The following is a 26,756-nucleotide window of genomic DNA, read 5'->3' on the forward strand; positions in this document are numbered from 1 at the left end:
TCTCTCTCTGATAGACACTGTGTCTTATCTAAGTTTAAATTTCATTTTTTAAGCTTTTTTTTAATAATTATATTACAAATTATACACTCTAATTCTTCGTAAAATTTAATTATGAAATATAGTGTTTGATATGTTTATTTCAATTTTATAACTTTTTAATTAATTAATTTATTTTTATGTTCAATATATTCCTTCTGCCCCCTCTTTACAATGTGTCCTTAAGTTACTTAAAAACGAATCAATTTGAGTAGTTTTCAGATTTGGGAACGATGCATCCACTTGATGAAGTGGATGGAATGACTATATAGAATAAAATTTAAAATTATAGGACTGACGTGAATAAATTAAAAATCATAAGATTGAATTAAATTTTGAATAATATTAGAGAATGTAAATTTTAATTTAGCCTATATATTACATATCAAACAAAAGTGGAATAAGATGCAGGTTTTCAATCCGGTGCAATATTTCTAAATTACTTGCAAAAATTTTGATATTTTTGTACTTTAACACTTAACAATTTGAGATTAAAAATGTAACACCCCAGAATTTTAACATCAAGATTTTGAGGATTAAATTGTATAATTTCAATAAACCATAGGTTAGATGAATTGGGATTGATTTCCTTTAATTTTTTGTTTTTGTTTCAAGGTTTCCTTTATAAGACCAAGAGAACTTAAATAAATAAGTGGGACTTGATAGACAAAACCCTAGCCCATAATTCTATTAGCCGTAAGTAACACATACCTCTGTCATTCACTCTCTCGTTACATTTCTCTCATGCCTCACAAACCTTCCCTACACTTTCAAATTTTAATCAAAAGATATATACTTAGGTCCTACCATGGAACCCGCACCCTTTGTGAGAGTTTAGAAGACTACGCTTTCATTTGGAAAGTGTGTTTTGCACGTTTTCAAATGAAAGTATTTTTTCTTTGAGCCCGTACACTGTTCATGGGACTCACAAGTACTTTTATTTAACAACTTTTTCTTTAAAACTGGACCCCATGACACTATTTACACATTTAAAAATTATTTTACTATAATATTTTTATTTTTAAGTTTCCAATTTTTAATAATAAATAGTATCCAAATAGACCTTACTTCAGTTTTTTACTGCATTAATTTAGTAGAATGAATATATAGCCCAAAATTGGCATATGCTTCTCAAAAAAAAATAAAAATTGGCATATGATTTTGGGCCTTAAGTTCAGGCCCAAAATTAACCATGAAGAAGAAAAGGTAAATTTTTGGTGTCAAAGTGTCGTACGACGTGTCGTTTTCGTTCGAATACCTAATATTAGTGTTTGGGGAATTATCGTTTGCGGTGAATCTCTCTCTGCCTTCGCAATTTCGCTGCTTTGTCGATCAAATTGGTGAGTTTTTTTTAATTTTTAATTTATTTATTTTCGTTTTAGAGAAAAAAAAAAAATCTTCGTTTGGTTACTGGGAAAATTTGCGAAAAGTAAACGGTTTGAGTTTAACATTTATTATTAGTGGTTGTTAGTATTTTTTTTTTTTCTTCTGTGAATAATGTGGATTTTGAGTGTTAACGTTCAGTTTTTGTAGCTCACAGTTATAGCCAATGCTTTGTTTTAGGGATACTTGCATTTTTGTTTTTGTTTTGATTTTGATAAGAATATGAGTTACTCTTTTTTGCTGAACAAATATTAGTAATTATTAAACTAAAAGTAATTGCCTTTGATTAGCTTTTTTTACTTACAGGTTGTGAGATTAGATATGGGTATGAATTTAAAATTTCAAGCTGTGTGTTCTTATTTCCCTTTGTGTTTTTTTTTGAGGTATTTGCTGATTTGTTGATTGTTTAGTACTGTGGTTGTTTTTGAACTTCATTAGTGGAATGGAACCAAACTCTGCCTTCAGGGGTGAAAAGCCGGTCAATTACCCGGTAACGGGTTCTGATGTGTGGGGTCAGTTGCCTGTAGGAGTTTGATTAACAGTGAGGGTTGTTGTACAGTATGCTCTGAGATGTGCAACGAATTTGAGTGAAGTTCTCTAGTGGAGTCAAAACCTTTGAATTTTTTAATATGGTTTCATGTTTGTTTGTTTGATTGTCCTGTAGAGAGGGCTTAAGCTACAGTTTTGTATCATTTTTTATTTGACATTTTGTTGAAGTTCCAAACCAGTGGAATTTCTGATCGTGTTTATGTTTTTTTGCCTTCTAAACTTACTTTTTGATTTATTTGTTTAATCAATATTTGCATCAACAATCAATTCAGTGATGCTCCATGATGTCTGTTCGAGGTTATTTGTTTTCTTCGTCTTAGAATTGCTCAATCCAAAATATATTTTGTAGGACTATTTCCTATATACTTGTGGTAGATGATAGATTCTCTTATTGGTTTTATTTTTTTTTTAAAAGAAGCTCTTTTCCATGCTGAATTCTGTTATCTTACAAATGTTGTGCCAGGTAGAGCATTATGGTGGGATTTAAAAATAGGTACATGATTGTGGAAGTTTTCTTGGATCCTAATAGAGATCTTGCTGCTCAAGATCCCATCATTATTACGCAATTTAATGTCTCAAAGGCAATCAAGGATAGCATTCTTGTAAACTTTGGAGAGTGTGGTCTTGCTTCATCCCTTGGATCCTTCCAAGGTAAGTACCATATTGCCAGTAATTATTTTGCCTTTTCTCCCGTTTATGCAGACTTGCCTTTTACTTTCAATACAGTGTCACATCTTCAATTATCATTGAACTTGTGGTTTATGTGTAGTCAAGTATGTGAATCCCATCACAAAGATTTGCATCATTAGAGCTTCAAGAGAAGAGTACCAAAAGGTTTGGTCTGCCATCACCATGGTTAGGAGTATTGGAAATTGCCCTATTCTATGCAACTTGTTGGACTTAAGTGGTAAGTCAAACAACAGCGAGATGGATACTCTTTTGGCCTACTGATAATGCTTATATATGTGTGTGTGTGTATCTATATTTTAATATATGATTTTTGCACATTTGAGTTTAGAAAAAATAAATCCATATGTTTTAAAATCAAACCAGGACACTGACCAGCATTGTTCTTCTATCACCATTAAGTTTGAAGAAACTTATAAACTTGGTTATTTTTAAAAGTGCAAAATGTGTTAAAGGTACTATGTAACCTATTCATAGCTTGCTGTTGGAATTTATTTATTCAAGCACCACATTTATAAATTCATGATGAGTCATAATTTCCTATAAGGAGTGCAATAATTTCCTAGTTGGATGATTACATGCTTTGTTTATCATAGTTTGCAATACTTCCATAACTTATATCACTTCACAATTACCATCACAAGGATGCAAACCTAATTTTATGTACTAACATATTGAACTTCTCTGAAAATTTATTTGATTTTATCATCCATCAAAAAGGAATTTAATAATTTATTTTCTTTGTACTAGGGAGTATAAAGGCTTGTAGAAATGCAGCCTTGAAGTGTGATGAGCTAAAATTTGAGCAGTACAAACTTCTTGTTGGGGATCGTCTCTCAGCTGATGCTGCTCAGCAGATGCAAAATTGTCTTGATAAGATCAAAGTTTTGGAGCATTGAAAGTACTGCATCTGTGGTGACATGCTGCTTAGTCTGGTGTACAATGCCTTTTGGTTTCAAATTTCTTTGTCTTTCTGATTATGTATAGAGTCTTTCTCTAAATTATTGAGTGTTGTTTCTTTGCCTTTCACTCAATTGTCCTGGAAGAGCTGAATCTACTCTTCCCTGACGCCTCGGGGCCAAAATTTATATATATATAATTCCTTGAAGAGCTTATGTCTTATTTAATCATACTTTCAAAAATATGCTAGAATTTGCTTTTTTATCGCGTTTTACCTTTTTTTTTTTGGCAAGGATTATTCTCTCTAACTTGTTTCTTGTCAGTGATGTTCATTTTCTTCCTAACTTTACTTAATCGTATGCCTCATAAGTATTAAGAAGTATATAATTTATGTTAGAAACCTCTTATATAAAGTCCTCACGTGGTATGTGGAAGATGGTTGCAAAATCAATATTTAATTGAACAACCTGATATAGACATCTGATTCAATCAAGTTTCAGAACTTGTATACGAGCTTAGTAAGTCATGGAATAAATCCTTGTTAGATGCATTATTTTTTTAAGTCTAGTGGAATATTGGATTCCAAGGATCCTAGTTTCCTCTTATGGCTATATGTGGCAATACACAGTACTCACAATCTGGAGGCTGTTTTATTGAGTCTGGCTACAATTGTTTTCATAGTGAATGCTCTCACTTTTGTTCTCTTCAGCACAATTCTAATCTCCTCCTGTAGATTCTGGAGAGACATTAGGTCGTCAATTGTCCCAAAAAATATTCATCCTTAACGGAAAGACTTATTCCCTGTAAGAATGGTGTTTATCCAAAGGAGGATGAAGATATTAGAGTGATGTACACCATGTCTAGAGGAGAAATAAATCTTAGACTATCTGTTTTGGAGGTCACTTGTTGAAGCTCATCTGATTTGGTTAAACTTTTTACTCCTGATTTTGAGTTAAGTAGTTCTCAAGTTATAGTTTTTTTCCCTGTAAAACCTTCTCGAACCTTTCATTTCTATGGTCTCTATCATGTGGGCAATGTGGACTAGTAGAAACAAGGTTTTATATGATTTTTAGGTTTCTTCCTTGACTGCCAGTGGCTTGCTTGCTGCTGCTAGTGCCATAGAATATAACGAACATGTAGTATGGAACGTTGGTAATCCAACAACTAAACCTCAGTCCCAAAACCTCCTCGACTCTAATTCCAAAACCTCCTAAACCTTAACCTAGCACAAGCACAAGCACAAGCATACAAATTCTCCAATTTGCCCCATGTCAATTTGGTATCATAGATGATATCCTGTAGTTCTTTTCTGAAACATTCTCCACCAGCCACTTTACAAGATTTCTCATCCAAGATGGTCACCAATGTGTAACTAATTACAGGTATGTGTACATTCCCCCTTTCTGCAAACAAGGTAATTATATGGAAAAATCCCTTGGCTCTCATGAGACTTTAGGAACCATGATATAAAGTGCATTCAAATTCGCGGTCTTATACTACTTATACATCTAATTTTGTCTCATGCTAACAATAAACCCAGCTATAGATATAAAGCATCCAAGAACCAAGATTATGTACACATAATAAGCAATAGTTTTACAACAGCCTTATTCTACCAATATGGAAAAAACATCCCAGATTATCAATGATGTTTATATAATCTTGCATGTTTTTTCCATATTGGTAGAATAAGGCCATTATAAAACTATTGCTTATTATGTATGCATAATCTTGGATGTTTCTATGTATACAGCTGGATTTATTGGTAGTATATATGAGACAGAAAATTAGAACAAACTTTGGTGGTTGGATGTATAGGTAGTATAAGACAGCAAATTAGAATGCATTTTGGATTATGGTTCCTAAAGTTTAATGAGATTCAAGGGATTTTGCTCATAAAATTACCTCATGTGTAGAAAGGGAGAATTACACATACCCGGGGGAGTAATCAAATGCTCATAGAGCTCTAAACTACCTCGTTAGCCAAAAAAAGGATACACTTTGGGTCTTATAGAGGATGTTCAATTTTTTTTTTTTAATTTTAATTTATAAAATTTTAAATCATATGGCAGAGTAGAAAAGGTGGCAATTAGTATTCCATTACAAGGTGGCTCTAATTCCACCAACTTCTTGAAATTAATTATGCCTTACAATTTACAAGTACATTGGAAAAATGTATTTAAATTAAGTTTTCAGCTATGCTTTTGTTCTTGGAAATTAGCTTTCAACTATGCTTATTGATTACAAAACGTAGTAATTTAACTGGTTTCAGTGTGGATCCTTTGGTCTTACCATAGTGCCTTAATTTGTGAAATGTGGTCTTACTCTCTTATGGCCGGGGGGCTACCATTTTTCACTTTATTGTGAGTTCTATGGATTATGGAAGATGGGAGGGGTTCAAATTTCATCAATATAAAACAGAGCATCAATGAATTCCACTAAATAGTTCACTATGACTTATCCGATTCAGTGCATAATATTCTGAAATGGAATATAGTAAGTTAAAAACACTTCAAGAGATGTGGTCAAATACTTTAATGAAAAATGTTAAAGCATGTTTCTTTTCTTTTCCGTTCTTTTCTTTTCTTTTTTTGAGAAACCCCAGATTAATGTAAAAAAAAAAAATGTTAAAAGCTTGTTTCTTTGATTAATGAATTCAAAGGCATTCTTAAAGAATCATGGCATAAAACTTGGTTTTAACTTTTAAAGATACCTTATCTCAAAAATAAAAAAAATAAAAAATAAAAAAAACTTTTAAAGAATGTATGAACCACTTCGAATATTATAATATACCTAGACTGACAAAGTTATCATTTGAATTTAGTACTAAAGGGTAACATGAGACAGAGGCTACCATTGTACCCTTCTAGTATTGGTTTGATACAGTATTTGATGCATTCAAAGCAGGCTTTTTTCATGTGGACACTGGACATAGCATTAGCCGCTGCTTGCTAACCTCATCATGAGCTAGAACTAGAAAGAAACCATAAAAAGTCACCCTATACACACTCAAACTGACTCAAAGTGACCAAACCACTATTGATTAACAAAAAGTAAAGGTAAAAAAGAGAGTCATATAGGTGTTTGGTGAGTTTAGTGGCTTGGGGTTGGCTTAATCAATGGATCACAGACAGACTCCTAGCCCACCACAAATACGTGGATCCCATTTAAAGCCTCTCTCGAAAGACAAAGACAAAAGCAATACGTACACATGAGCCTTGTGTGCTGTGTATAAAAGTAAACTCTACATTGCTTTTCTATTGCTCATTCTTCCAATTCACTCAGTCCACATACACTACACCCGTATTAGAGTTGGATTCTGTGTCTCTCTGTCTGTCTTTCATCTCAAGCCTTCAAGAACAAACAAAAGGTTTATACTGAGGGACAAAATTAAAGAGCTGTGCATATTATACTAATGGAGAAAAAAGTTCTTGATTTCATATTTGTTCCTTCAGGCCTTGTTGTAATGTTGTCATACCACATGTGGCTTCTCTATCGAATCGTGAAGCACCCCAACAAGACTGTCATCGGCATCAATACCTTCAATCGTCGCTTCTGGGTCCAAGCTATGATGGAGGTAAATTCTTTTCTTTATGGAATTTTACCTTTGTCTTTGTGGCACATTTCTATACACTTGTTTTGTTCTCATGTAATTTAAGTGAAAAGTCCAGAATTTGAGCTCAGAACCTCTTACATCATATGGGGTCTAAGAGCCGCTAGACCGACCTCTCATATATTTCTATTTGTTACATACATGTCATGATGATGATGCAATCAATTTCAAATGAGTATGCAAATTAAATTTCATGCATGATGATATACATGTGTATATGCCTGGCTGTGCAGGATGTGTCAAAGAATGGTGTTCTTGCTGTACAGACACTGAGAAACAATATTATGGCATCGACTCTATTGGCTTCCACAGCAATAATGCTTAGCTCCCTCATTGCGGTTTTGATGACAAGTCGCAGCTGGGATAAATCAGCATTACTTGTGTTTGGGGACATGAGTGAGCTTGGCTTCTCCATAAAGTTCTTCTCCATATTGGTGTGCTTCTTGGTTGCTTTCCTTTTCAACGTGCAGTCTATAAGGTACTACAGCCATGCAAGTATCCTCATCAACGTTCCTTTCAAGAAGATGTCCCTAGATCACCATTACCAACATCTCACTTCTGAGTATGTTGCTAAGGCAGTGAATAGGGGAAGCTATTTCTGGTCTTTAGGATTGCGTGCCTTCTACTTCTCCTTTCCTTTGTTTTTGTGGATCTTTGGGCCCATCCCTATGTTCTTGTCCTGCTTTGTCCTGGTTTTCATGCTTTATTTCCTAGACGTCACATTTGAGCTTGGGTGGGCTGATATTGTTACTGCAGGAAAGGATGAGGAACTTGGGAGGGAAACTTAAAATTGGTCACTTATATACGGTGGGTTTATACTTTATAGCAATTTATCATAGATGGTAGACTTTAACAGCATAGCAATATAATTAAGGTTAAACATTCAACCCAAGTTGAATTAAGTTGCACATCAAGTTCTTTTAACTTGTACTATCATCTTGAATAAAAAGTGCATCATTTTGGCATGCTTTGTTAACTTTGCACACAATGGGCTTTTCAGTTAGTTTATTGCACCAAAAAAAACAAGTACTGTGATACTAAGGAATAAGGAGCCTCTTTTGATCTCTCCCCATTTTCATTGAGACAAGAATCTTCACTTCAAGCAAAGGATATTACTTGATTCCCATGAGCTTTTGCAGAGAATTGCATATGGGAAAAGAAATATTATATGAAAAATTAGAAATAAACTACTTTATTTGGATCTTTTAAAAGAAATAAATAAAAAGTAAATTTGTTGAGAATATGATAAGAATCCTCGAAATGATTCCCCTAAGAAAAACATTGCTATAACACCCCCTTTTTATAAAAATAAGTATTCCCCTTCTACGAGTTGTCACTTAATTTTTTGGAGAAATTATACAAATTTCCCTTTAAGTCGTCCCTAAAAGTTTCAAGAAATAATACTTCTTAAAAATTTTATAAATACAACAAATAAATTCATATTCTTTCACACTATAACTATCCTAATGGAATATATATATATATGCGCACACACACACACATCATATTTCTTAAAACTGTGTGTATTTATCACAACTAGAGGAAGCATTATTAACTGCATTTGTACTATATCCCAAAAGGGCACAATTATAACTCCTCATAATCACTTATATGACAAAGTAAACACTCAATATAGGACTATTAAATGTCCACACAACACTTTATCTAACCCAATCCACAAAATTTAAGGTATCACAATATCTTCCACTTAAATTCCTAATGTTAACCAAGAACCTTATATCTCATTTGTACTTCCTGGTGTATAACAAAGACATCATCAATCCAAATTTCTCCTCTCACAACTATCGAATTATCCTAAAAAAATTTCTAACATCCTCATCAAATCCTATGTTGTGTTACTAGGTTGCTTATGATACCAATTGTCATGACCTATTGCCATTACTAGGTTGCTTTTGATACCATTTGTCACGACCTAATGAAGCATTATCACATTTGCACTACATCCCCAAAAGGACTAATCAAGTTACAATTGGAATTCCATGTTTGGGATATGCATCTAACCCACCAACTTGAAGAAACAGACCTAAATCAACCTAACCCAACACCTTGGGTTGGTTTTTGTGGGCTATGTTGGGTTGTAATTTGATTTTAAGTCTTGGGTTGTGTTGGGTTTGGGTTAATAGTTTTTTAAATCCATCTAATTTAACCCAACCCACCATATATATTAGATTATCTTCTTATCTTTATTTTAATTTTTAAGTTTGATTTATTTTGGAACTTTGAGAATTAGTTTTGATGAATTTGAAAATTTTAAAAATAATATAGAAATTAATATTATGTGAATTATAATAATTTTGTTATTAAAAAAATGCTTAAGTAGTTTTTGAAAATCCAATCTTTTTTACAAGATATGAAACATATTATAAGCACAAGTGCACAATTACTCATTGAAAAAACCTTCTAACCTGACTTATGCACACTCCTACACATTGTGTTTACTTTAATAGCCCAATTTTTTTTGGCTGAAACATAGCCGAATTTGATCCAGCAAACATTAGATGTCAAAACTCTGGACACGCTTGCACAACACGCATCAATCCATATATGTTTGATTAAACAATCTAGGCAAATAATATGGTCAAACCCAATAAACTCTGTAGATTATTTGTAACCTGATAAGCCTCTACGTGTTCTTAAAACTATATATTCAGGTTTTTTCATATACTCCTAACCACTTGTTTTATTTTTATTTTATAAATATGTTGGTAGTTTATTTTTTTAAGGTCTGCCTTGATACATTGTACTAAATCGATAATTTTAAGTGAGATATTTTTATATTTAAGATTTATTTTTTTTATTATTTAAAATCTAATCTCACTACTTTTGAGATGCAGAACTACTATTTAAGTTTTTGTTTGTTGGTCTTAGTGACATCAACTTTTCAATTGATAGTATCACCTAATGTTCTTGTAATATAACCCGTGGAACTGAGAATCTGGGATGCCTATGTCTTAATGTATTGTGAAATGACAGTATGCTTAGCGTAATAGCTGTGAACTCATTTATCAGTATTACTTTTGATGAAATAAAATTTCTATCTTTCAATTGACAAAACTTAAGAACAAAATGTCAAATCTTGATTTTCACTAGTGTTTACCATTTTAAAAGCTAGCACAATTTGTTTACGAGGAATCAAAACTTAACATGCGAATAAAGTAAAGATAAAATTAAGTAGCAAACATTCCTCAATACTTCGTATTCATGCTTACTAAACATTAATTATTTAGATACGAGTTTGATGGACGCAATTATACACCATTCCTCTTCTATGTTAAACCTTCAACTTCCTAGGAATGACTGGTGCTTGAATTTGAGGTGGTCTTGGCACTGAAACTGGTAAGATATCAGAACTAATTTTTGGTGGAGGAACTACATGTAGATCATGGTATGACTCAAGTGATGCTTGAATTGAAGGCTTTATTGGCTCTGAAACTGGTAAGATATTAGAACCCAATGATAGTGGAGTAACTACATGTTGATCATGGTTTGGCTCAAGTGATGCTTGAATTGGAGGCTTTATAGGCTCTGAAACTGGGAAGATATTAGAACCCAATGATAGTGGAGTAACTACATGTTGATCATGGTTTGGCTCAAGTGATGCTTGAATTGGAGGCTTTATAGGCTCTGAAACTGGGAAGATATTAGAACCCAGTGATAGTGGAGCAACTACATGCTGATCATGGTTTGGCTCAAGTGATGCTTGAATCGAAGGCTTGATAGAAGATGGTTGCTCAATTGAAGCACTACTCAAACACATGAGAGTGGCAAAAAAGAGAAGGGAAGCATAGGCAAAGAAAGAAATTGGGAGGCGGGAGAAGGAAGCCGTAGTTGTATTAGCTATTTGTGTGTGTAGTGCACTAGAGAGGGTGGTGAGAACTTATAGGAAGAAGCCCTTATGACTCTTGGCATGTGAAACTTTTAAAAGCGCATAGAAATTTTTTTTTAAGTACTCCATTAATTGTGACTCTTTTTTTTTTCCTGGTTAAAATGATTTACATTAAATGGAAAATTTAAACCTAAATGACTAAAGTGATTTACATTAGGGGGCTTGGAAAGCAAAATAAAGGTTATAAACCTACTACTAGAAAAAGGGAAAAAAATGTTTTTTTATTTTTATTTATAGAGAGCTTCAGCTTATTACATCTGCTCTTGATAATAGCTCTTTATTATCGGACCAAAACACCAATCGGTTTTCAGTGTATGCAGAGATTGAATCTCAAATCTTTTATTCAACCGTTTTTTTTTTAAGGACCAAAAAAAAAATTTTAAGTTTGATAAAATAAAAAAATACATTAAATAAAATTGATAGCATAGTCTTGACTCTTGAGTATGATTCGCTCAAAAACAGAAAACAAGCCATGTGTATTGTGTATAAAAGCCTCTTGACCTTAACTTCTCTCAAATCCCGTATTAGAGCTGAACTCTCTCTCTCTCTCTCTTTGCCGTCCAAGAACAAAACAAACAAAAAAAGGGTTATACACAAACAGAGACGAAAGAAATCAACCCCATGATGGAGAAAAGTGTTCTCGATTACGTATTAGTTCCTTCAGGCCTTGTTGTAATGGTGTCATACCACATATGGCTTCTCTACCGAATTCTGAAGCACCCCAACAACACTATCATCGGCATCAATGCCGTCAATCGTCGCTTCTGGGTCCGTGCTATGATGGAGGTACGTACTTCACATCCACGGTTTTTACTCTTTATCTCCTCCTTTTGTCACATTATTTTCATTTGTTTACACGCATGTCATTATGGTACAATGAAATATATCATATAATATTGTTAGTAGCTAGAATATAGCAAATTTAGTTTATACAAATATCGCAAAGGTGATGCAATGAATATATATTTTGTGTTTGTTGGCTTTTGTAGGATGTGTCTAAAAATGGTGTTTTGGCTGTACAGACACTGAGAAACAATATGATGGCATCGACCCTATTGGCGTCCACAGCAATAATGCTTAGCTCACTCATTGCTGTGTTGATGACTAGTGGCAACTGGGACAAATCAGCATTACTTGTGTTTGGAGACAAAAGTGAGCTTGTCTTCTCCATAAAGTTCTTTCTTATTCTGGTTTGCTTCTTGGTTGCTTTCCTTTTCAACATGCAGTCGATAAGGTACTATAATCTGTATTTTTAGATTAGTTTTTGTAAGATTGTAGGTTGTGTATTTCTCTACACATTTTCCATCTATATATATGTGTGCTTTTAGTATTGTACTCACATGTGAATTGGTTTGTTTGTTTGTATATTTCTTCTATTTTTTGATAGGTATTACAGCCATGCAAGTTTCCTTATCAACGTTCCCTTCAAGAACATGTTACTAGATCACCACAATCAAATTCTCACTACTGAGTATGTTGCCAAGACAGTGAATAGGGGAGGCTATTTCTGGTCTCTAGGCTTGCGTGCCTTCTACTTCTCTTTCCCTATGTTTTTGTGGATCTTTGGGCCCATCCCTATGTTCTTGAGCTGTTTTCTCCTGGTTTTCATGCTTTATTTTCTGGATGTTAGTTTTGAGAGTGGGTGGGTTGTTGCTGTTTCTGAAGTTGGGTGTGAAAGTGAAACTGCTTAAAAATATTGAATTTATCATTTATGGCAATCTAGCATAGATGTTAGCTTAGTATTGAATAACAACAACCAGGCTTGTAAGTCCCAAAGATGAAAAGAAAGAGCAACTCAAAGTTCAACCCCAAGTTGAATTAATTTGCATTAATTTCTGGTTCTGTAACTTGTATTATCGTCTTGAATAATAAGCATATCACTTTGGCATGTTTTGTTAATTTAGTTTCTCTATCTATGTAAGTCTTCAATTTTGCACACAATGGGCATTTTCTTGTGCCAAGAATGATACATTCTGTGAGACTAAGGAATAAGGAACATTTTTAAATCAATCCTCATATTCTTTGAGATGAGAATCTTCACTTCAAATAATGGATATTACTTGATTCAATGGGGCTTTTGCAAGATGTTGGGGAAAGAAACATTATTTTTTTTGTTCTAAATTTTAGTGGGCATCGTGCCCTGGCATGACTGGGATATCCTTGCCACTCAAAAGCACTTAAAGAGTTGAAGTTTCCAAGCAATTTCAGTCTTAAGCAAATGATAATTAAGAAATAAATTGAGAATGCTTGCTCAGATTACATGTGTAATTGCATTATATGGGGTTTAGAGATAATTTAAACCATCACTGATTAGTATGTGGAAAATCTTGAACAGACAATTTTCCAAAGGGTTCATCTGGGGAAGTGCCAAAAAGGATGAGAAAAAAAGTCTCTATTACATCAATATTTAAGAAGTAAAGTCAAGACAAATGTGTATAGTGCAGCCTCCACTACCTACATTTCATTGCACCCAATGTGTAACATATATTTTTGGGTTCGGTTGGTACTCCCAAGTGCATGATTCCACCTCAGTAAAAACACAACTACCTACCAAAGATATAAATGGGATTTTTATTTAAATAAAATTTTAAATAAGGTTTTAATTAATTATGATAATATATGTTGATATGCTATATTAATGTTAAAGCGCAAACTGGGAAACAAACTATTTTCCTTAGTAAATTTCTTCAATCCTCATAGATATAGATTCAAAATAAGATTTTTATAATATATGTGACAAATCTTATATAATATATATAAGATTTTTAGTATACAGTTCCCAAGGCAATATCAGTGTTATTTATTTTTTATTTTAATTTATTATTTTTTGAATAAGTGAAAGCGTTTATTTTCATATTTTGTTGTATTATGAGTTTTGTATTATTTTAATTTGCAAGAAAATAATAGATTATTAACTTGCAAAGAAATTAATAAGATCCTGTATAAATTATAGATTAGCTTACAAAGAAAGTACCAAAACCAAATTACTTATAGTGGAGTATTATTTATAGCAGAAATAGATAATGGCTCCTTAACTTTCAATAACTTGTATACATTAAAACTATACTTTCATCAAGCCACAAAACAGTAAATGCAATGCAAAGAAAATTCAATCCATTAAAATAAAACACAAAAAGCAAAAAAGATCACAGTAAACATGCTGCTGACATCAATGAATCCTTGATGTCAGTTTCCTAATAATGAAGACTATACAGTGCAAACAGATCAAATTCTATTCTGCAAAAGCAAAATTTCTCAATGTTTTAGATACATCAATCAAATACAATAAGATCATAGTAATCTTCTCCAGAAATTGCTGACGGACTCCATCAACTTCTCTGGCTTTGGAACTGACTTCACTAAATTCTCCAGAGATGGAGCCACATTTTCCTCCAACAATGTAGTCAGTGAACCATTCAAAACCCACAAACCATGGCTACACCTTCTCTCTTCCTTGCCAGCAAACTTGAAGCAAAGTCTCTAGCATTCCAAAACATTATCTCTGGCAATATCTTATCCCCTCCTCGTTGGAACCCCACATTGCTAAACACAAAAACTATCTTCACCATCCTATATGGGTTATCTTTTCAACCTCAGAAACTTCCAAGAGTAGATCAAAAACCTTCTGAAAATCTATGTTACCATCAGTATGAATACAAAAGGAGTCATCTTAAATATATTTAAAGGGATTCTATATTTATGATGTGAAGCTTGAATTAAAATAACCTAAGCTGACTATCATAATACAAAAACATGCAACAGAGATTCTATATTGGTTTGAAGAAGGCAATAAGACTTACAGCAACAAGTTTTCCATCATTTTCAGGCCTCTTTCCCACTTTTATTGCAGCTGCTGCACCAGATGAAATCCCCACCTGAAATAAACATGCTCTCACATTCACCACAGAATTGGAAAACCAAAAAGACCAGCAAGTAGCAACAAAAAACTATAGAAATTGTGTTTAACCAAAAAAAAGTGTAAGGAATTCCTTTAAATGAGGATTAGCAAAACGGGAAAATATGACTACCAAAATTGTTGAAATAAAACTTGAACATAATTAAAATCTATGAGTTTAGCATACAACTCCAAAAAATCTTGCCAACACTCCTAGTGCCTAATATTCCTATCATTCATAGTCCTAAACTTGAACTTGAAAGACCTAATCAAAACATCTCAAAAAAGATTAGCCTACAAAAGAATGATACCTAAAATCAAATAAATCTCAATATAAATGTTAAATTATACAAATAAGTTTATCAACAAAAAAAAAAAACCAAGATTAACTTCAAATTTCTATGAATTAGCTATGCACAATGAAATTCAAACATCATTCATTTAAAAAAAAAAGTAATTTACAAGCCTAAAGTGAATCAAAGACAACTTAAACAAAGAGTAAGCATCAATTATTCTAAAATTTCAAAGTAAAATTCTATAATTAATTAATTATAGTAGAGGGAAGGTTAAATGAATTGTAGAGAAAACAAAGCGAACAATAGAGAGCAATAAAGCCAAAAATGAATGAAGCCAACTTACAGAAGGAGGAAGTGGATGAGAGAGAGGGCAGCAAAGCCAGTGAAGAAACCCATGAATGAAGTTAAACAAAAGTATACCTTACACCATTTTCCTTAATATCCTCAAGATGCCAGAATTGCACAGTAAACCATCATTGAGTCTCCACTAGGATGTGGGTTTGTATAGCTGATAATATCTTAAAACTCTATGACTTGACTCATTGAACTGTCAAAGCTCTTTGTTTTCTTGAATCTTCAGATTCGAATTTCAGAATGCTTCTGGTTTCTGATGGTTTATCTTCTTGAGGGCACCTGATGGTGACAGTGTTCAATACAATCCCACCTTCCTGAAAGATGTGACATATAAGTAAGAAAATTCCCGCATAATGCAAAGGAGATAGAGAATCATACATTATGGGTACAAGAAAGAGAATATTTCAATGCTTGAGTACTACCCAAGTGCTGAGATCAGAAAATAGAAGAAAAAGCCCAGTACAGAATGGGGTTTTGGAGAATCAAAATTATTGGTCTATTACGTCTTTGGAGCATTTCTGTATATCATGAGTTCCTACATTTTGAAGTATGATGAAGCAAATTACTTTTCCTTAGTTCAAATTGTATTATAAATTTATAACCAATTAATCATAAAGATAGTCTTTCACCCTTTCCTTGCCACTGTATCCTATTAACAACCTACTTATTAATTATTGCCTAATTTAGAGTGAACTGAGGACCAGCATTATCCCAGGCAGTGTTAGATTGCTAATTTGAACAGGTTATGGAGATAGGCCAAAAAAGTGAGGTGCACAAACAGAAAATGCTTACTTGTTCTCAGGACATGTATAAATCCTCGTTAGTCACTTCTCAATAGCAGTCAACTTTAACTTCAACTTCATGTTACCGGTTTGAACTACTATTTCATCTTTAGATGGCTCCAATCTTAATACTGTCCCCTTCCTCCCAAGGGAAGAAACATACACCATATCACCAACCTTGGGAAGCTGAGGCTTCTCTGCAACATATTTAGGTGAAAGCAAAGATACAAGATTAAGTCTCTCAAACGGTTTTCAACTACAAGCAGGGTGGATTTGGCAGAAGAAAATCTGATAATGAATACCTGATGGTGTTTGCTTGATATCTTCAATAAAGGATGCACTCTTATATGCCATAGGATGTTCAGTGTATTCTGCCATAGTATGCTGTCTGTTGATAGCCAATGCATGCTGGCTTTTATCAGCTGGAGTTGGCTGTGAAGATTGAATTGCAGATGCACGAAGCTGTCGTACTCTGTTGTGAAGAATAGAACGGGCCATTGCTGCAGCCTCAGATATTTCACGCATCTTCCTCAATCTTTGTCTAGTGCCATGTTCCATTATTTTCCTTCTAGCAACCAATAAATTTTCATAAAGGTCTTTTGAGAGCCTATAGTCACAAATACAAAGAGATATCAGATAAAGCATGCATCAGAGTACAGAATTTTCTGTTACTCACAAAGCAAGGCTAGCCATATTATAGATGAGCATCAATCATCAAGTAAGTTTTACATAACTGAAATAATATTTATTGGGATAAATGAAGGCCATATGGATTTTTTTTCCTCCCTGACCTGTTCTTGTATTCTTTTTATCATTAATCCAAAATATTCATGATACTGAACTACAGCAAGGAGACCTCTACAAATGTCCCTTCATATTTTAGAATGAGGGCTTTTATCATGATGCAATTTATCTGAGTACGCAGTGCCAAACAGTTTTTCCCATCAATAGTTGTCTCTTGACATTTGTTGGAGATCCACATGCCTCAAATATTTTATATGTGCAGTGCCCGGTTTATATATGGCATCAAAAGTCAAATTTCTTTATTACATAGAACAGAATTGGTTTAACCAGAGAAAAAACAGGAAAGGGGGGTTGGAGTGGGGGTTAAACCTATAGTTGGTGTCCTTCATTCATTACATAATATTTAATAATAGCAAAGGACAGTGTTAGAATTTTAAGCTGTGGCAAATAACAGCATGGTGAATACCAAACTTCTATATACAATACTGTGCCACTACAGTCTAAATGAGAAGTTCTTTTTTTTTTTTAGTCAAAGATTCTCACATCATGTGATGTTGTGCTTCCTCCAAATACTCCTTGAAGTCTTGCTTTAACCTTTCCATATCAGTTATGACCTGCATCAAAGTATAACAAATAAATTCTATTGAAATAGATGACGTCTTGGTAAAAGGACTGAAACAATGAGCTATCATTATCTAGTATCTGTACTTCTCAGTACATGCAAGCTTAAAATGACAGCAAGGGGCTGCAAATTTCCAACACCTAAAATCTATGCTACTTAATTACAAATTTACATTATTTTAATATAGTAAATTCACTACATCATGTAACCCAAAGTAACAAAATTCCACTTTTGACTTAAATATAACTAGAAATTTTAATTGGAACAGCATACAGGTCATTTTAGAGCTTGTTTTTCTGGTAGCAATAGAAAAAGAACAGCTGCGATTATTTTAGCTGAGACGGGCACCTCAAGTCCTTGCAAGAAGATTTTGTGTATATTTAATGAATATAAGAAATATAATGTTATATTCTCCAGTTCAAAGTAGAAATCATAAAGCCTCTATCAACATGTAGTATTCAAAACTAAATTTGAAAAAAACATGTATGAGCTAATGCACATTACCTCATCTATCTCTGCACTAGCTGAACCATATACCTCACGAGCATTATCCACAATTATACTGGGCACTCCTAACTTTTCAGCTATATTGATTGCATTTGAACGCCCTACAGTAAAATTTCATTCCTTGAGTTGTAGCCAGTAATGTTATCACCAAAAAAAAAAAACACCAAAGAACCACTGCTTGGCCAATGAAAAAATGCAGTCTGAAGTGCATGCAGCCCAAAAATTTACAATCACACTTCTAGTAGTAAACCTATAAGATAACTGCAAGCTCTATTTATATAACTAGAGTTGACACTATCGGGAATACTTTACAAGTTATTGCCAAAATTAGCAACATGTCAAACACTAAATAATAACATACTTCCTGAATAAGTCAAATAGTATTTACCCATTCATCACGCTGCTCTATGCCTATCATGCTTCCAGTACTAGTAGTAGTCACCATCAATGCAACTCCATTTTAAAAAACCAAATGTGGGCATTTACCACTTTCACAAACTAGAGATGACATTAACATGATTTATACTCAACTTGCTGATACAAATAAAATACAATTTGCAATATCGACCTCTATTCCATGTGTAATAGATCTCTATGCCATTTTATTTTACATTTTTTCCATGGCAACTAGATAAAAATAGTCAAAGAAAAAGAAAAGGTAACAGCATGAATGAAAGAGGTCCGAAAACGATATCGAAAACCTGGTACTCCCCAGAGAATCTTGAAAGTTGGTTTCAGATTCACTTCATCAAACTCCATGCATGCGTTTTCAAAGGTGTCATTACTGTGAAAAAAAAAAAAACTTAGTTCAATTAACTTCAATAAGACTAGATTTCTTGTTCAAACTAGACATGTTAAGTGACTGAAACATGACATTTTTAACATTTCGGTTTCATCTTTACACGTACACATACCTGTATTTCAGGGTTTTGAGTTCACCGTGATGTGTAGTAGCTATTGTCAACAAAACACCAGTTTCAGCAAAAGATTCCAACAGTGACATCCCTAGTGCTGCTCCTTCAAGGGGATTTGTTCCCGCACCAACCTAACAAATATAAAAAGAATAAAATCCATATAGAGTTGTTGTAAAAGTAAGCTTTTATTCTCTTTTTTTCCTTTTCTGTAAAATTAGTGATTATGTTTCCAAACTTTAACCAAGCCAATTTAAAAAGTACTTCATCTAGTAGCACCAATGACTGACTCGTTGCGTGTAATCGAATGTCCTGCAAGATGTTATAAAGAACTTGCATGTAAATTTCTCATATGAAAAAGGAAATACTGTAATATATCAAAATATAAAAAATTATGATTGCAGAAGGAAGTATTTAACTGAAAACTAGTGAGAAATCAAGAGTCTCTTGGTTTAAACAGCTGCTCTAATTTGCTGAAGGATTGCATTGAGAAAAAGGCATATAACTAATTTCAAGGAACTTGTAAGCAGTTTATAGTGCTCTAGCCAGTAATTTCAATCAACACATACTATTAATTTAATGAGGTGAGAAATGTTCTGGGAAATATATTATCCTTACATTTATTTGTTTCAAATGGCCAGAGAAGGTAGATAAAGACTGGGACAAGGACTGTTCATCCCCAATGTCAGCAAAAACAGCATCAAACCAAGGGATTTTTACTGATTGCGAAGCTAAAACATAAAGACCTGCAACACTTAGGAAATTATTACAATGGTGGGTGGTACAATAAAGAACCCCAAATGATAAAATAAAAAGGAAAAATTTAGTATAACATTTAGTGCAAATCTTCAGCTGTTCTCACTAACTAAACTTATTTGGATTATTTGTGAGCCACATGGCCGGATTTATGATTTCACAAAGTTTCTATCATCAACATTAGGAGAAAAACTAGTCAGCAAGTCTGGGGCAAACTTGGTATATGTTGTTGGAAGTTGCATCTTGGTTTGTGGACTTAATTTTTTAATCCATAAATATTCTGTACCGTGCTGCCTGGCAAGCTGTTTATATTTCCAATTAATATATGAAGCCTACCATAACTGTCTAAATATCAAGAGTCTCAAGCAAAAATGTAGCTAACATAGAATAAGAAGTCTCTACATGATTGTGATTAGAGAGATTTGTATTTAGATTCCACAGCCATGTAAAGATAGAACTACATAAAAACAAAAGAGGAGTTACATGAACCTGATTTAGCCATCATAGCTGCCAATCCGACAGTCTTTAAACAAATGGTTTTACCCCCAGTATTGGGGCCAGTTATAACCAAAACTCGAGTTTTATGATTAACAAAAAAATCAACTGGAACTGGATGAGATTGTTCTAGTGCAGTAACCTGAAAACCAGAAATGCATTTGTCTTGAAAAAAAAATTCTTATAATTTGAGATGTACAATAAAAAAATGAAAATTTATAGGCAACTGGTAATATGAAATTCCAACTCATTTTTTTGAAATCGTTACCTGCATTTTTAAGGATGGAAGATCTATATCTTTTTCTCCTTTTCGTGCCATAATCTCACCTTGCTGTTTTCTCCTAATATCCTGAGGGAAAAAACGCTGTTTAATACCACATGCAAAATAAAAACTTAGCATAAATGATAAACTAAGGGTAGAATGACTAGCCAGAGCCAGCTGAATAACTTTTTTTTTTCTTCAAAGAAGTCAATTGCCACAGCATTCTGGGAAAAGAAAATTCTACCTCAACTTGCAGTATTTTAATGTAATTTATGTGCTCTTAACTCAAGAAACACCACCCCCCCCCCCCCCAAAATAAATAAATTAATTAATTCAAGAAGAAGAGGTCAGCAACTTTTGGGTCCAGCATAACTTACAGAAGTAGCATTACTGACATCTTTCCTGGCCTTCTGCAAATTTTGCCTATGCTGCTGAAGCAATAAAGGATGATAAGCTTTTGGCAGATACAATGTCCATTCCCTCTTAATGGGGTATGATGCATTTGCATTTTTGTTTCCTGATGGATACACAACAGAAGTAGAAGAGCCACTGCCTTCTGGTAGAAATAAATCAGGATATGCGCCTCCAAATGAAAGACCAAAGGTTGCCCGAGCATTGACCTACATATTAAGAACCACAAAATAAGCAACTAATGAATCACTAACTAGAACAATCAGATGATGAAACATCTGCAAGGACTCTAGGGCATGCTTGAATATATAATCTTAAAGGGTCATGGCATATGGCTTGCGTGCTCCATGTTTGCGGCTAAATCCTTATAGGGTAAAGAAAGGTAGCCTTCTTGCCTCTACCCAATATTATTCCTTTTGTTTTCCGACCTTCATTACATCAATCACACATTGTATCTAGAATGTTTTGGCAGAGATTTTATTTATTTATTTTTTATTTTAGAAGAATTCCTTGATGAGCAATAAAGAGATCCACAACACAACTTAACAAAACCACAGCTGAAACTTTTTAAGTTGGTTAAACTACTACTCTAAATCTATCTTTTATGTACCTAATGTCATTCAAGAAGCAAGTGCATAGAGTAAGCAGGGGACCACGCCTCTTTTGAGAGAGAGAACGAGAAAAAGGTGAGATACCTACCACATCCAGTTGAATTATACTGTTTAACAACTTTTCAATCTCATCAAGATCAATTTGCATCTGTGCAGAAAACAGCAACACAGAAACATAAGAATGAAATACATATAAGTCCAATGGAAAGAAATTTCATCACATAATAAAGCAACCTTTTCTGTTAACATTGAAAGCACATCTGCCTCAGCCTTTGCCACTGATGCTCTTGCTTGCTGCAACTCATCATTTAAAGGAACGGCAGAGAGTGGCTCTACAATGCTTCCTCGGCCTGAACCACTACAAATAGCATATTATCTCTCAGGAAACAAATAAAACATATGAGTTACCACTTGAAGAAAAATCAACTAGAATGTGTTTGCATGTGTGATGATCTTGGAAGTTACACAATATAATTTTGAGGACCTGTATAACAGTAGACCCTTGACGCCTTTCAGTTGATCAGCCCCTGATTTTATACACCACCTGCCATCAATGTTACTCACTTCCTGAACCAGTAATGGGATAATTATTTTATTAGGGGAAAAAGAAAATCATGAAGATGCAAAAGAAATACATCTTTGATCCCATGCTTCATACCAGAAATGGTGTTTCATTCTTCTCACTCCTAATCAAGCTGTCCATTAACTGATATATCTGAACAGAGAAGACAATAAAAGATTTTAAGATAAAATTGTCAATAAGAACATAGAGTAATGATGTTTTTAAGCTCTTGGCCAGTAGTGCATTCAACATGTGTAACCTTTATATGCCAACTTAAACCCACCGAGAAGGTACTGCAACTCAAAATATAAGGACAGGCTTGTGAAAGTAGGATGTAAAATAAAAAGAATACATAAATCCATGTTAAAATATGAACTTTAGAAGCATGTGGAAAAGTGCTCATCCTATATGTTTTCGCAGAAATAATTACACCGAAGGGGCTGCCCAAAACTCAGTGGGCTCTCAGGCTCTGCCAACAGCTTATTTGCCTGAAAGAAGGCCCAAAGGGCTGTCCAAACCTCAAGCAGGTCTGACAAGCCCTGCTACGTACCAAGATGCCGGGCACAGTTTCACTACCATGCAAACCTAAACCCAACCAAAGGGTTAGAAGCAATATGTGTAAATTCAACTTTCAAGTAACTTCCATCGAAGCACTATGACAGTTTTGCACAATGACAAGGAAGACATTGGTTTATGTGAATGTTTCTTTTATGTTCAGTGTCAAAACGATTTATCATATCTGCTGGCTGATGACCGCAATACACTACCTTAATTAAGCAATATTCTTGCTAGCTAGCCCTCATCAAATAGTAGCTGGTGATAACTAGAAGTTTCTACCTATCTAACCAAAAACACCACTTGGAAATAATATAAATAAATAAAAGACCAAATTTACCTTTCTCTCAAGCATTCTCACTTGTTCACGTGATCGTTTCAAGGCTGGACTCTAAAACCAGGAACAAAAATTGGAAAAAAAAAAAAAAGTAAGACCAGAATAATTAGGTTCTTGATACAACATTTCAATATGAAAAGTGACAAACAAGCCAACAAAAAATTGTGGAGCAGAAAAGCATATATATAAATGTTCAAAAACTTTTTTCAATAAAACAACTGCTGTCTGAAAAATCAGAAACCATCTTAACTAGAGGAAATCAACAAAGTTCCGGTGTCACAATATGCATAAAACAGCAATGGTGAAATTCAGTGAGGTTAAAATGAACAAACCGCTGAATCTTTAACAGAGCCATCTTCGTCTATAATTTGCAGTATCAACTTAACTAATGATCGATTTATAACAAATCCAATTATCTGCATGCAAAGTTGGGAAGAAGTCAACACATGAAAGCATTCAATAAACATGGAGACAATTAGTTTGAATATTAACGCTCTACTTACCTCTTCTGTGAGAGGCATGAAACGCCTGTACCAATCTTCGTCTTCCTTGATTGCAGCTTTTAAATTTAACTGCAAAGTTTCACAATGCTGTAGTAGAGCTGCAACAGCCATTGCTGCATTTCCATCCACCGGTAAACTTCTCCGTGCTTGTTGGATAGCAGATTTCACCTTCAAGGACAACATAACAAGCACTTTAAATGTGCACATCGTGTGTGAAAATATGGGAATTGATTCTCACATACTCCTTATTGTACATCATCTGGACACATCACCCATTTAAATGTGCACATCGCGTGTGAAAATATGAATGTTGTATGTACAAAGTGTACATCAATGAATGTGGGAGAACAATTACCGAACAAATATTACCACGATAAGTTACAACGAATTACAATGAGTCCTACTTCTAAATAGTCACAAAACGAACACTACATATATGACAAAATGCCAAAATGAAATTTGAGAGTGTTCAAACTCAAAACCTTCAAAAACAACAAACAATCATGCATTTTGTTGGTCAATCAAATAAAACTTAGGAAGAACAACACAATTGACTAAAATAAAAAACAGAACAAAAACCAATTAAGAACAGTGCACTAACAAGAACAACATCAATGCCGGTAAAGTCCAATCTACAACCACCATGGTTGTACATTTCTACGGCCGCATTGGTCTCTTCCAAAAGCCTCAGACTCTCTTCGTACGTTTGATTCAGAGACCACAGCTGTGCCTAACACACATAGAAAAACAAAAACAAAAACAAAGCAATGTGATGAAACATTCATTGAGAATTTGAAGCAGAGTTTGAGAGAGAGAGAGACCTTTGTGGCTTCGCGGCCAAAGGAAGTGGTGGCAAAGGAAGAGACAGAGTCGCAGAGCTTGTCCCATTCGAGAACTCTGAGGCTGTTGGAGTGAACAGAGGATAAGGATTTGTGTTTGGTAATAGTACTAAGGTTTGCGGAGACAATTGAGGATTGTCTGAGAAAAAATGATTGGTTTTTGAATGTAACAGATTTGATATTAATGGTAATTGGGAAAAGAGTGGAGTTGAGAAATAATGCACAACAATTCATTTTTCTCTGTGTGTGTGTGTGTGTGTGTGTTCTGTGGGCTTTGCTATTGAAACTTTGAAACACTACTTGGAACCAGAAAGAGGTAAAGTTGTAGCAGTAGTAGTAGTGTTCGGATAGAAGGAAAGAGCAACGAGTGGTTTAGAGTTTAGAATTAAAGCCCGGATTGTTACGCGTGTTTTAAACAACCGTTTTTTAAGTTTAAAAGATTTTTTAGAAATACGTGTGAATAAAGAAGTGTGTAAAAATATATGTAATATTGTTTAAAAATTGAAAATTGTTGTTTGAAATTCATTTAGCATAGTGTTTGAAATTAGTTAATTATTTTTATTATCACATCAATTTATAAATAGTTTAGTAATGAATTAGTAATTTTTTAAAATTTTTCATATTTTGAATAAGGAAAAATATATTAGTTAACTACAATTGTCACTAGAGTTCTAAATGAACTGATTTGTATGAAGTCAAGAGCTTTGTAGCTCAATTGATTGTCATCTTCCATTATAACTATTGAATTATTAAAAAATAAAAACAAAAAAAAATGAGTCGAGTCATGTATTAAAAATTAAGGATTGTTAATTTATTTTTATTTTGAATGCAAATTGAGCTCAAACTTATCAACAAATTAGAATATATGTTCAATTTTAGTTTTATTTATAACAAACTTGAGCTTGTTCAATAATGATTTGATCAACTATTTCTTTTCTCATATATAGTAAATATCATGACCAAAAGTTTTTGACTCTTTTGCAAATCCATGTTTATAATTCTCATTCATATTTGATTCTATTCAAAATAATATTATTATTTCATATATTTATACTAAATTCTTTATTTGTTTAATCTAAGTGCTATTATCAAGAACAAGAACAAGGGATGTTTATAAGGCTGTAAATGAATTAAGCCGATCATGAATAACTCGGGCTCGGCTCGATAAAAAGTTTGTTCATGTTTGTTTGTTTATAAATAAGCCAAGATTGAGCCTTAGTTTAAGGCTCGTTTAATAAACAAGCCGAACCCAAGCAAAAAAAAAAATTTCATAAACAAGCTCGTGAGCTATTAAGCTTGATACACAACAATTCAAGTATAGACTCATTTATAAGTTTATATGTGTTAACTAAATATACTTGTTACATATATCTTAATGTAGGGGGAATAAACATCTTGGGGAGCTTCCTTGAGTAATTAATATAACATATAAAGACACTTTAACCCAAAAGGCCAAAGACACTTTAACCCAAAAGGCCTAAGCCCAATGGGTATGTGCTCAATTATATTATATTAACTACTCATTCTTCTCATCTTTATTCAATGTAGGACTTCACTCACACGTGTAACTCAACAATCTCCCCCTCACGTGTGAGTCTTGCCTCTCTATGGGCTTCGAGACCTCTCTGTGAGCTATGAACAAGTCCTACTCACTCCCCCTTACCTAATGGGCTTTTCACTTTATCAATGCGTCATCCATGGGTCTTTTGTACACCATCCATGAGAACCATGTGTCAACCTTGCACACACATCCATGGGAACCTTGCATCACACCATTATTTAGCACCATTAGCAATTTTCCTTTGTTGGGCTTTAATTTTTTTTTTTCTCCAGGATCTTTGTATGTGGGCTGTTTAGGCTTTCTCTGTCCCCACTGGGTAGGGACCATGAACACTTCACTACCTTCGCCACACACCACTATGAGCTCTGATACCATTTATAGGGGGAATAAACACCTTGGGGAGTTTCTTTGAGTAATTAAAATAACATATAGAGACACACTTTAACCCAAAAGGCCTAAGCTCAATGGGTATGTGCTCAATTATGTTATATTAACTACTCATTTTTCTTATCTTTATTCAATGTGGGACTTCACTCACACGTGTAACCCAACACTTAATAATGACATCGCCAACATGAGACCACTACCTATAATACCTAATTTTTTCATTCCTCTAAACTGATCAAGAACCACTTTAGACTATAATTACATTTAAAAATAAATAAATAATTAAGTAGG

General features: G+C 33.7%; 4 protein-coding genes across 7 annotated transcripts; 3 read left to right on the forward strand and 1 right to left on the reverse strand.

Moving 5' to 3' along the window:
• The first annotated feature begins 1,269 nt into the window (after positions 1–1,269).
• LOC142618998 (putative ribonuclease P/MRP protein subunit POP5) lies at positions 1,270–3,778 on the forward strand. The gene is made up of 4 exons (XM_075792071.1): positions 1,270–1,376; positions 2,432–2,619; positions 2,738–2,875; positions 3,406–3,778. Exons 2-4 carry the CDS (start codon positions 2,442–2,444, stop codon positions 3,552–3,554), a joined length of 465 nt encoding a protein of 154 aa, XP_075648186.1. The 5' UTR covers positions 1,270–1,376; positions 2,432–2,441; the 3' UTR covers positions 3,555–3,778.
• A 3,039-nt stretch (positions 3,779–6,817) lies between these two features.
• On the forward strand, positions 6,818–8,144 carry LOC142620889 (uncharacterized). The gene is made up of 2 exons (XM_075794196.1): positions 6,818–7,132; positions 7,402–8,144. The coding sequence occupies exons 1-2, from the start codon at positions 6,971–6,973 to the stop codon at positions 7,954–7,956; spliced, it is 717 nt and encodes a 238-aa protein (XP_075650311.1). The 5' UTR covers positions 6,818–6,970; the 3' UTR covers positions 7,957–8,144.
• A 3,481-nt stretch (positions 8,145–11,625) lies between these two features.
• On the forward strand, positions 11,626–12,914 carry LOC142618309 (uncharacterized). Its single transcript, XM_075791219.1, has 3 exons — positions 11,626–11,861; positions 12,065–12,309; positions 12,463–12,914. The coding sequence occupies exons 1-3, from the start codon at positions 11,697–11,699 to the stop codon at positions 12,764–12,766; spliced, it is 714 nt and encodes a 237-aa protein (XP_075647334.1). The 5' UTR covers positions 11,626–11,696; the 3' UTR covers positions 12,767–12,914.
• Positions 12,915–14,167: 1,253 nt separating this feature from the next.
• LOC142619599 (uncharacterized) lies at positions 14,168–24,870 on the reverse strand. 4 transcript variants are annotated; one of them, XM_075792759.1, is made up of 23 exons: positions 24,500–24,870; positions 24,280–24,408; positions 23,679–23,846; positions 23,508–23,591; positions 23,179–23,229; positions 22,380–22,436; positions 22,206–22,288; positions 21,956–22,079; positions 21,810–21,869; positions 21,077–21,319; positions 20,706–20,786; positions 20,432–20,579; positions 19,805–19,932; positions 19,451–19,498; positions 19,190–19,320; positions 18,977–19,059; positions 18,273–18,376; positions 17,690–17,760; positions 16,705–17,009; positions 16,413–16,599; positions 15,610–15,930; positions 14,876–14,950; positions 14,168–14,700 (listed from the first exon to the last, which is right to left on the reverse strand). In XM_075792759.1, exons 1-20 carry the CDS (start codon positions 24,749–24,751, stop codon positions 16,445–16,447), a joined length of 2,505 nt encoding a protein of 834 aa, XP_075648874.1. In that variant the 5' UTR covers positions 24,752–24,870; the 3' UTR covers positions 14,168–14,700; positions 14,876–14,950; positions 15,610–15,930; positions 16,413–16,444. The 4 variants fall into 4 exon arrangements, with proteins under 4 accessions (XP_075648874.1, XP_075648872.1, XP_075648871.1 ...); XM_075792757.1 differs by having other exon boundaries at positions 15,687–15,934; positions 24,500–24,869; XM_075792756.1 differs by having other exon boundaries at positions 15,610–15,934; positions 24,500–24,869.
• Positions 24,871–26,756: the final 1,886 nt, after the last annotated feature.

The sequence above is a fragment of the Castanea sativa genome, chromosome 12 (assembly GCF_040712315.1).
Source record: "Castanea sativa cultivar Marrone di Chiusa Pesio chromosome 12, ASM4071231v1".
NCBI classification, from domain to species: Eukaryota; Viridiplantae; Streptophyta; class Magnoliopsida; order Fagales; family Fagaceae; genus Castanea; species Castanea sativa.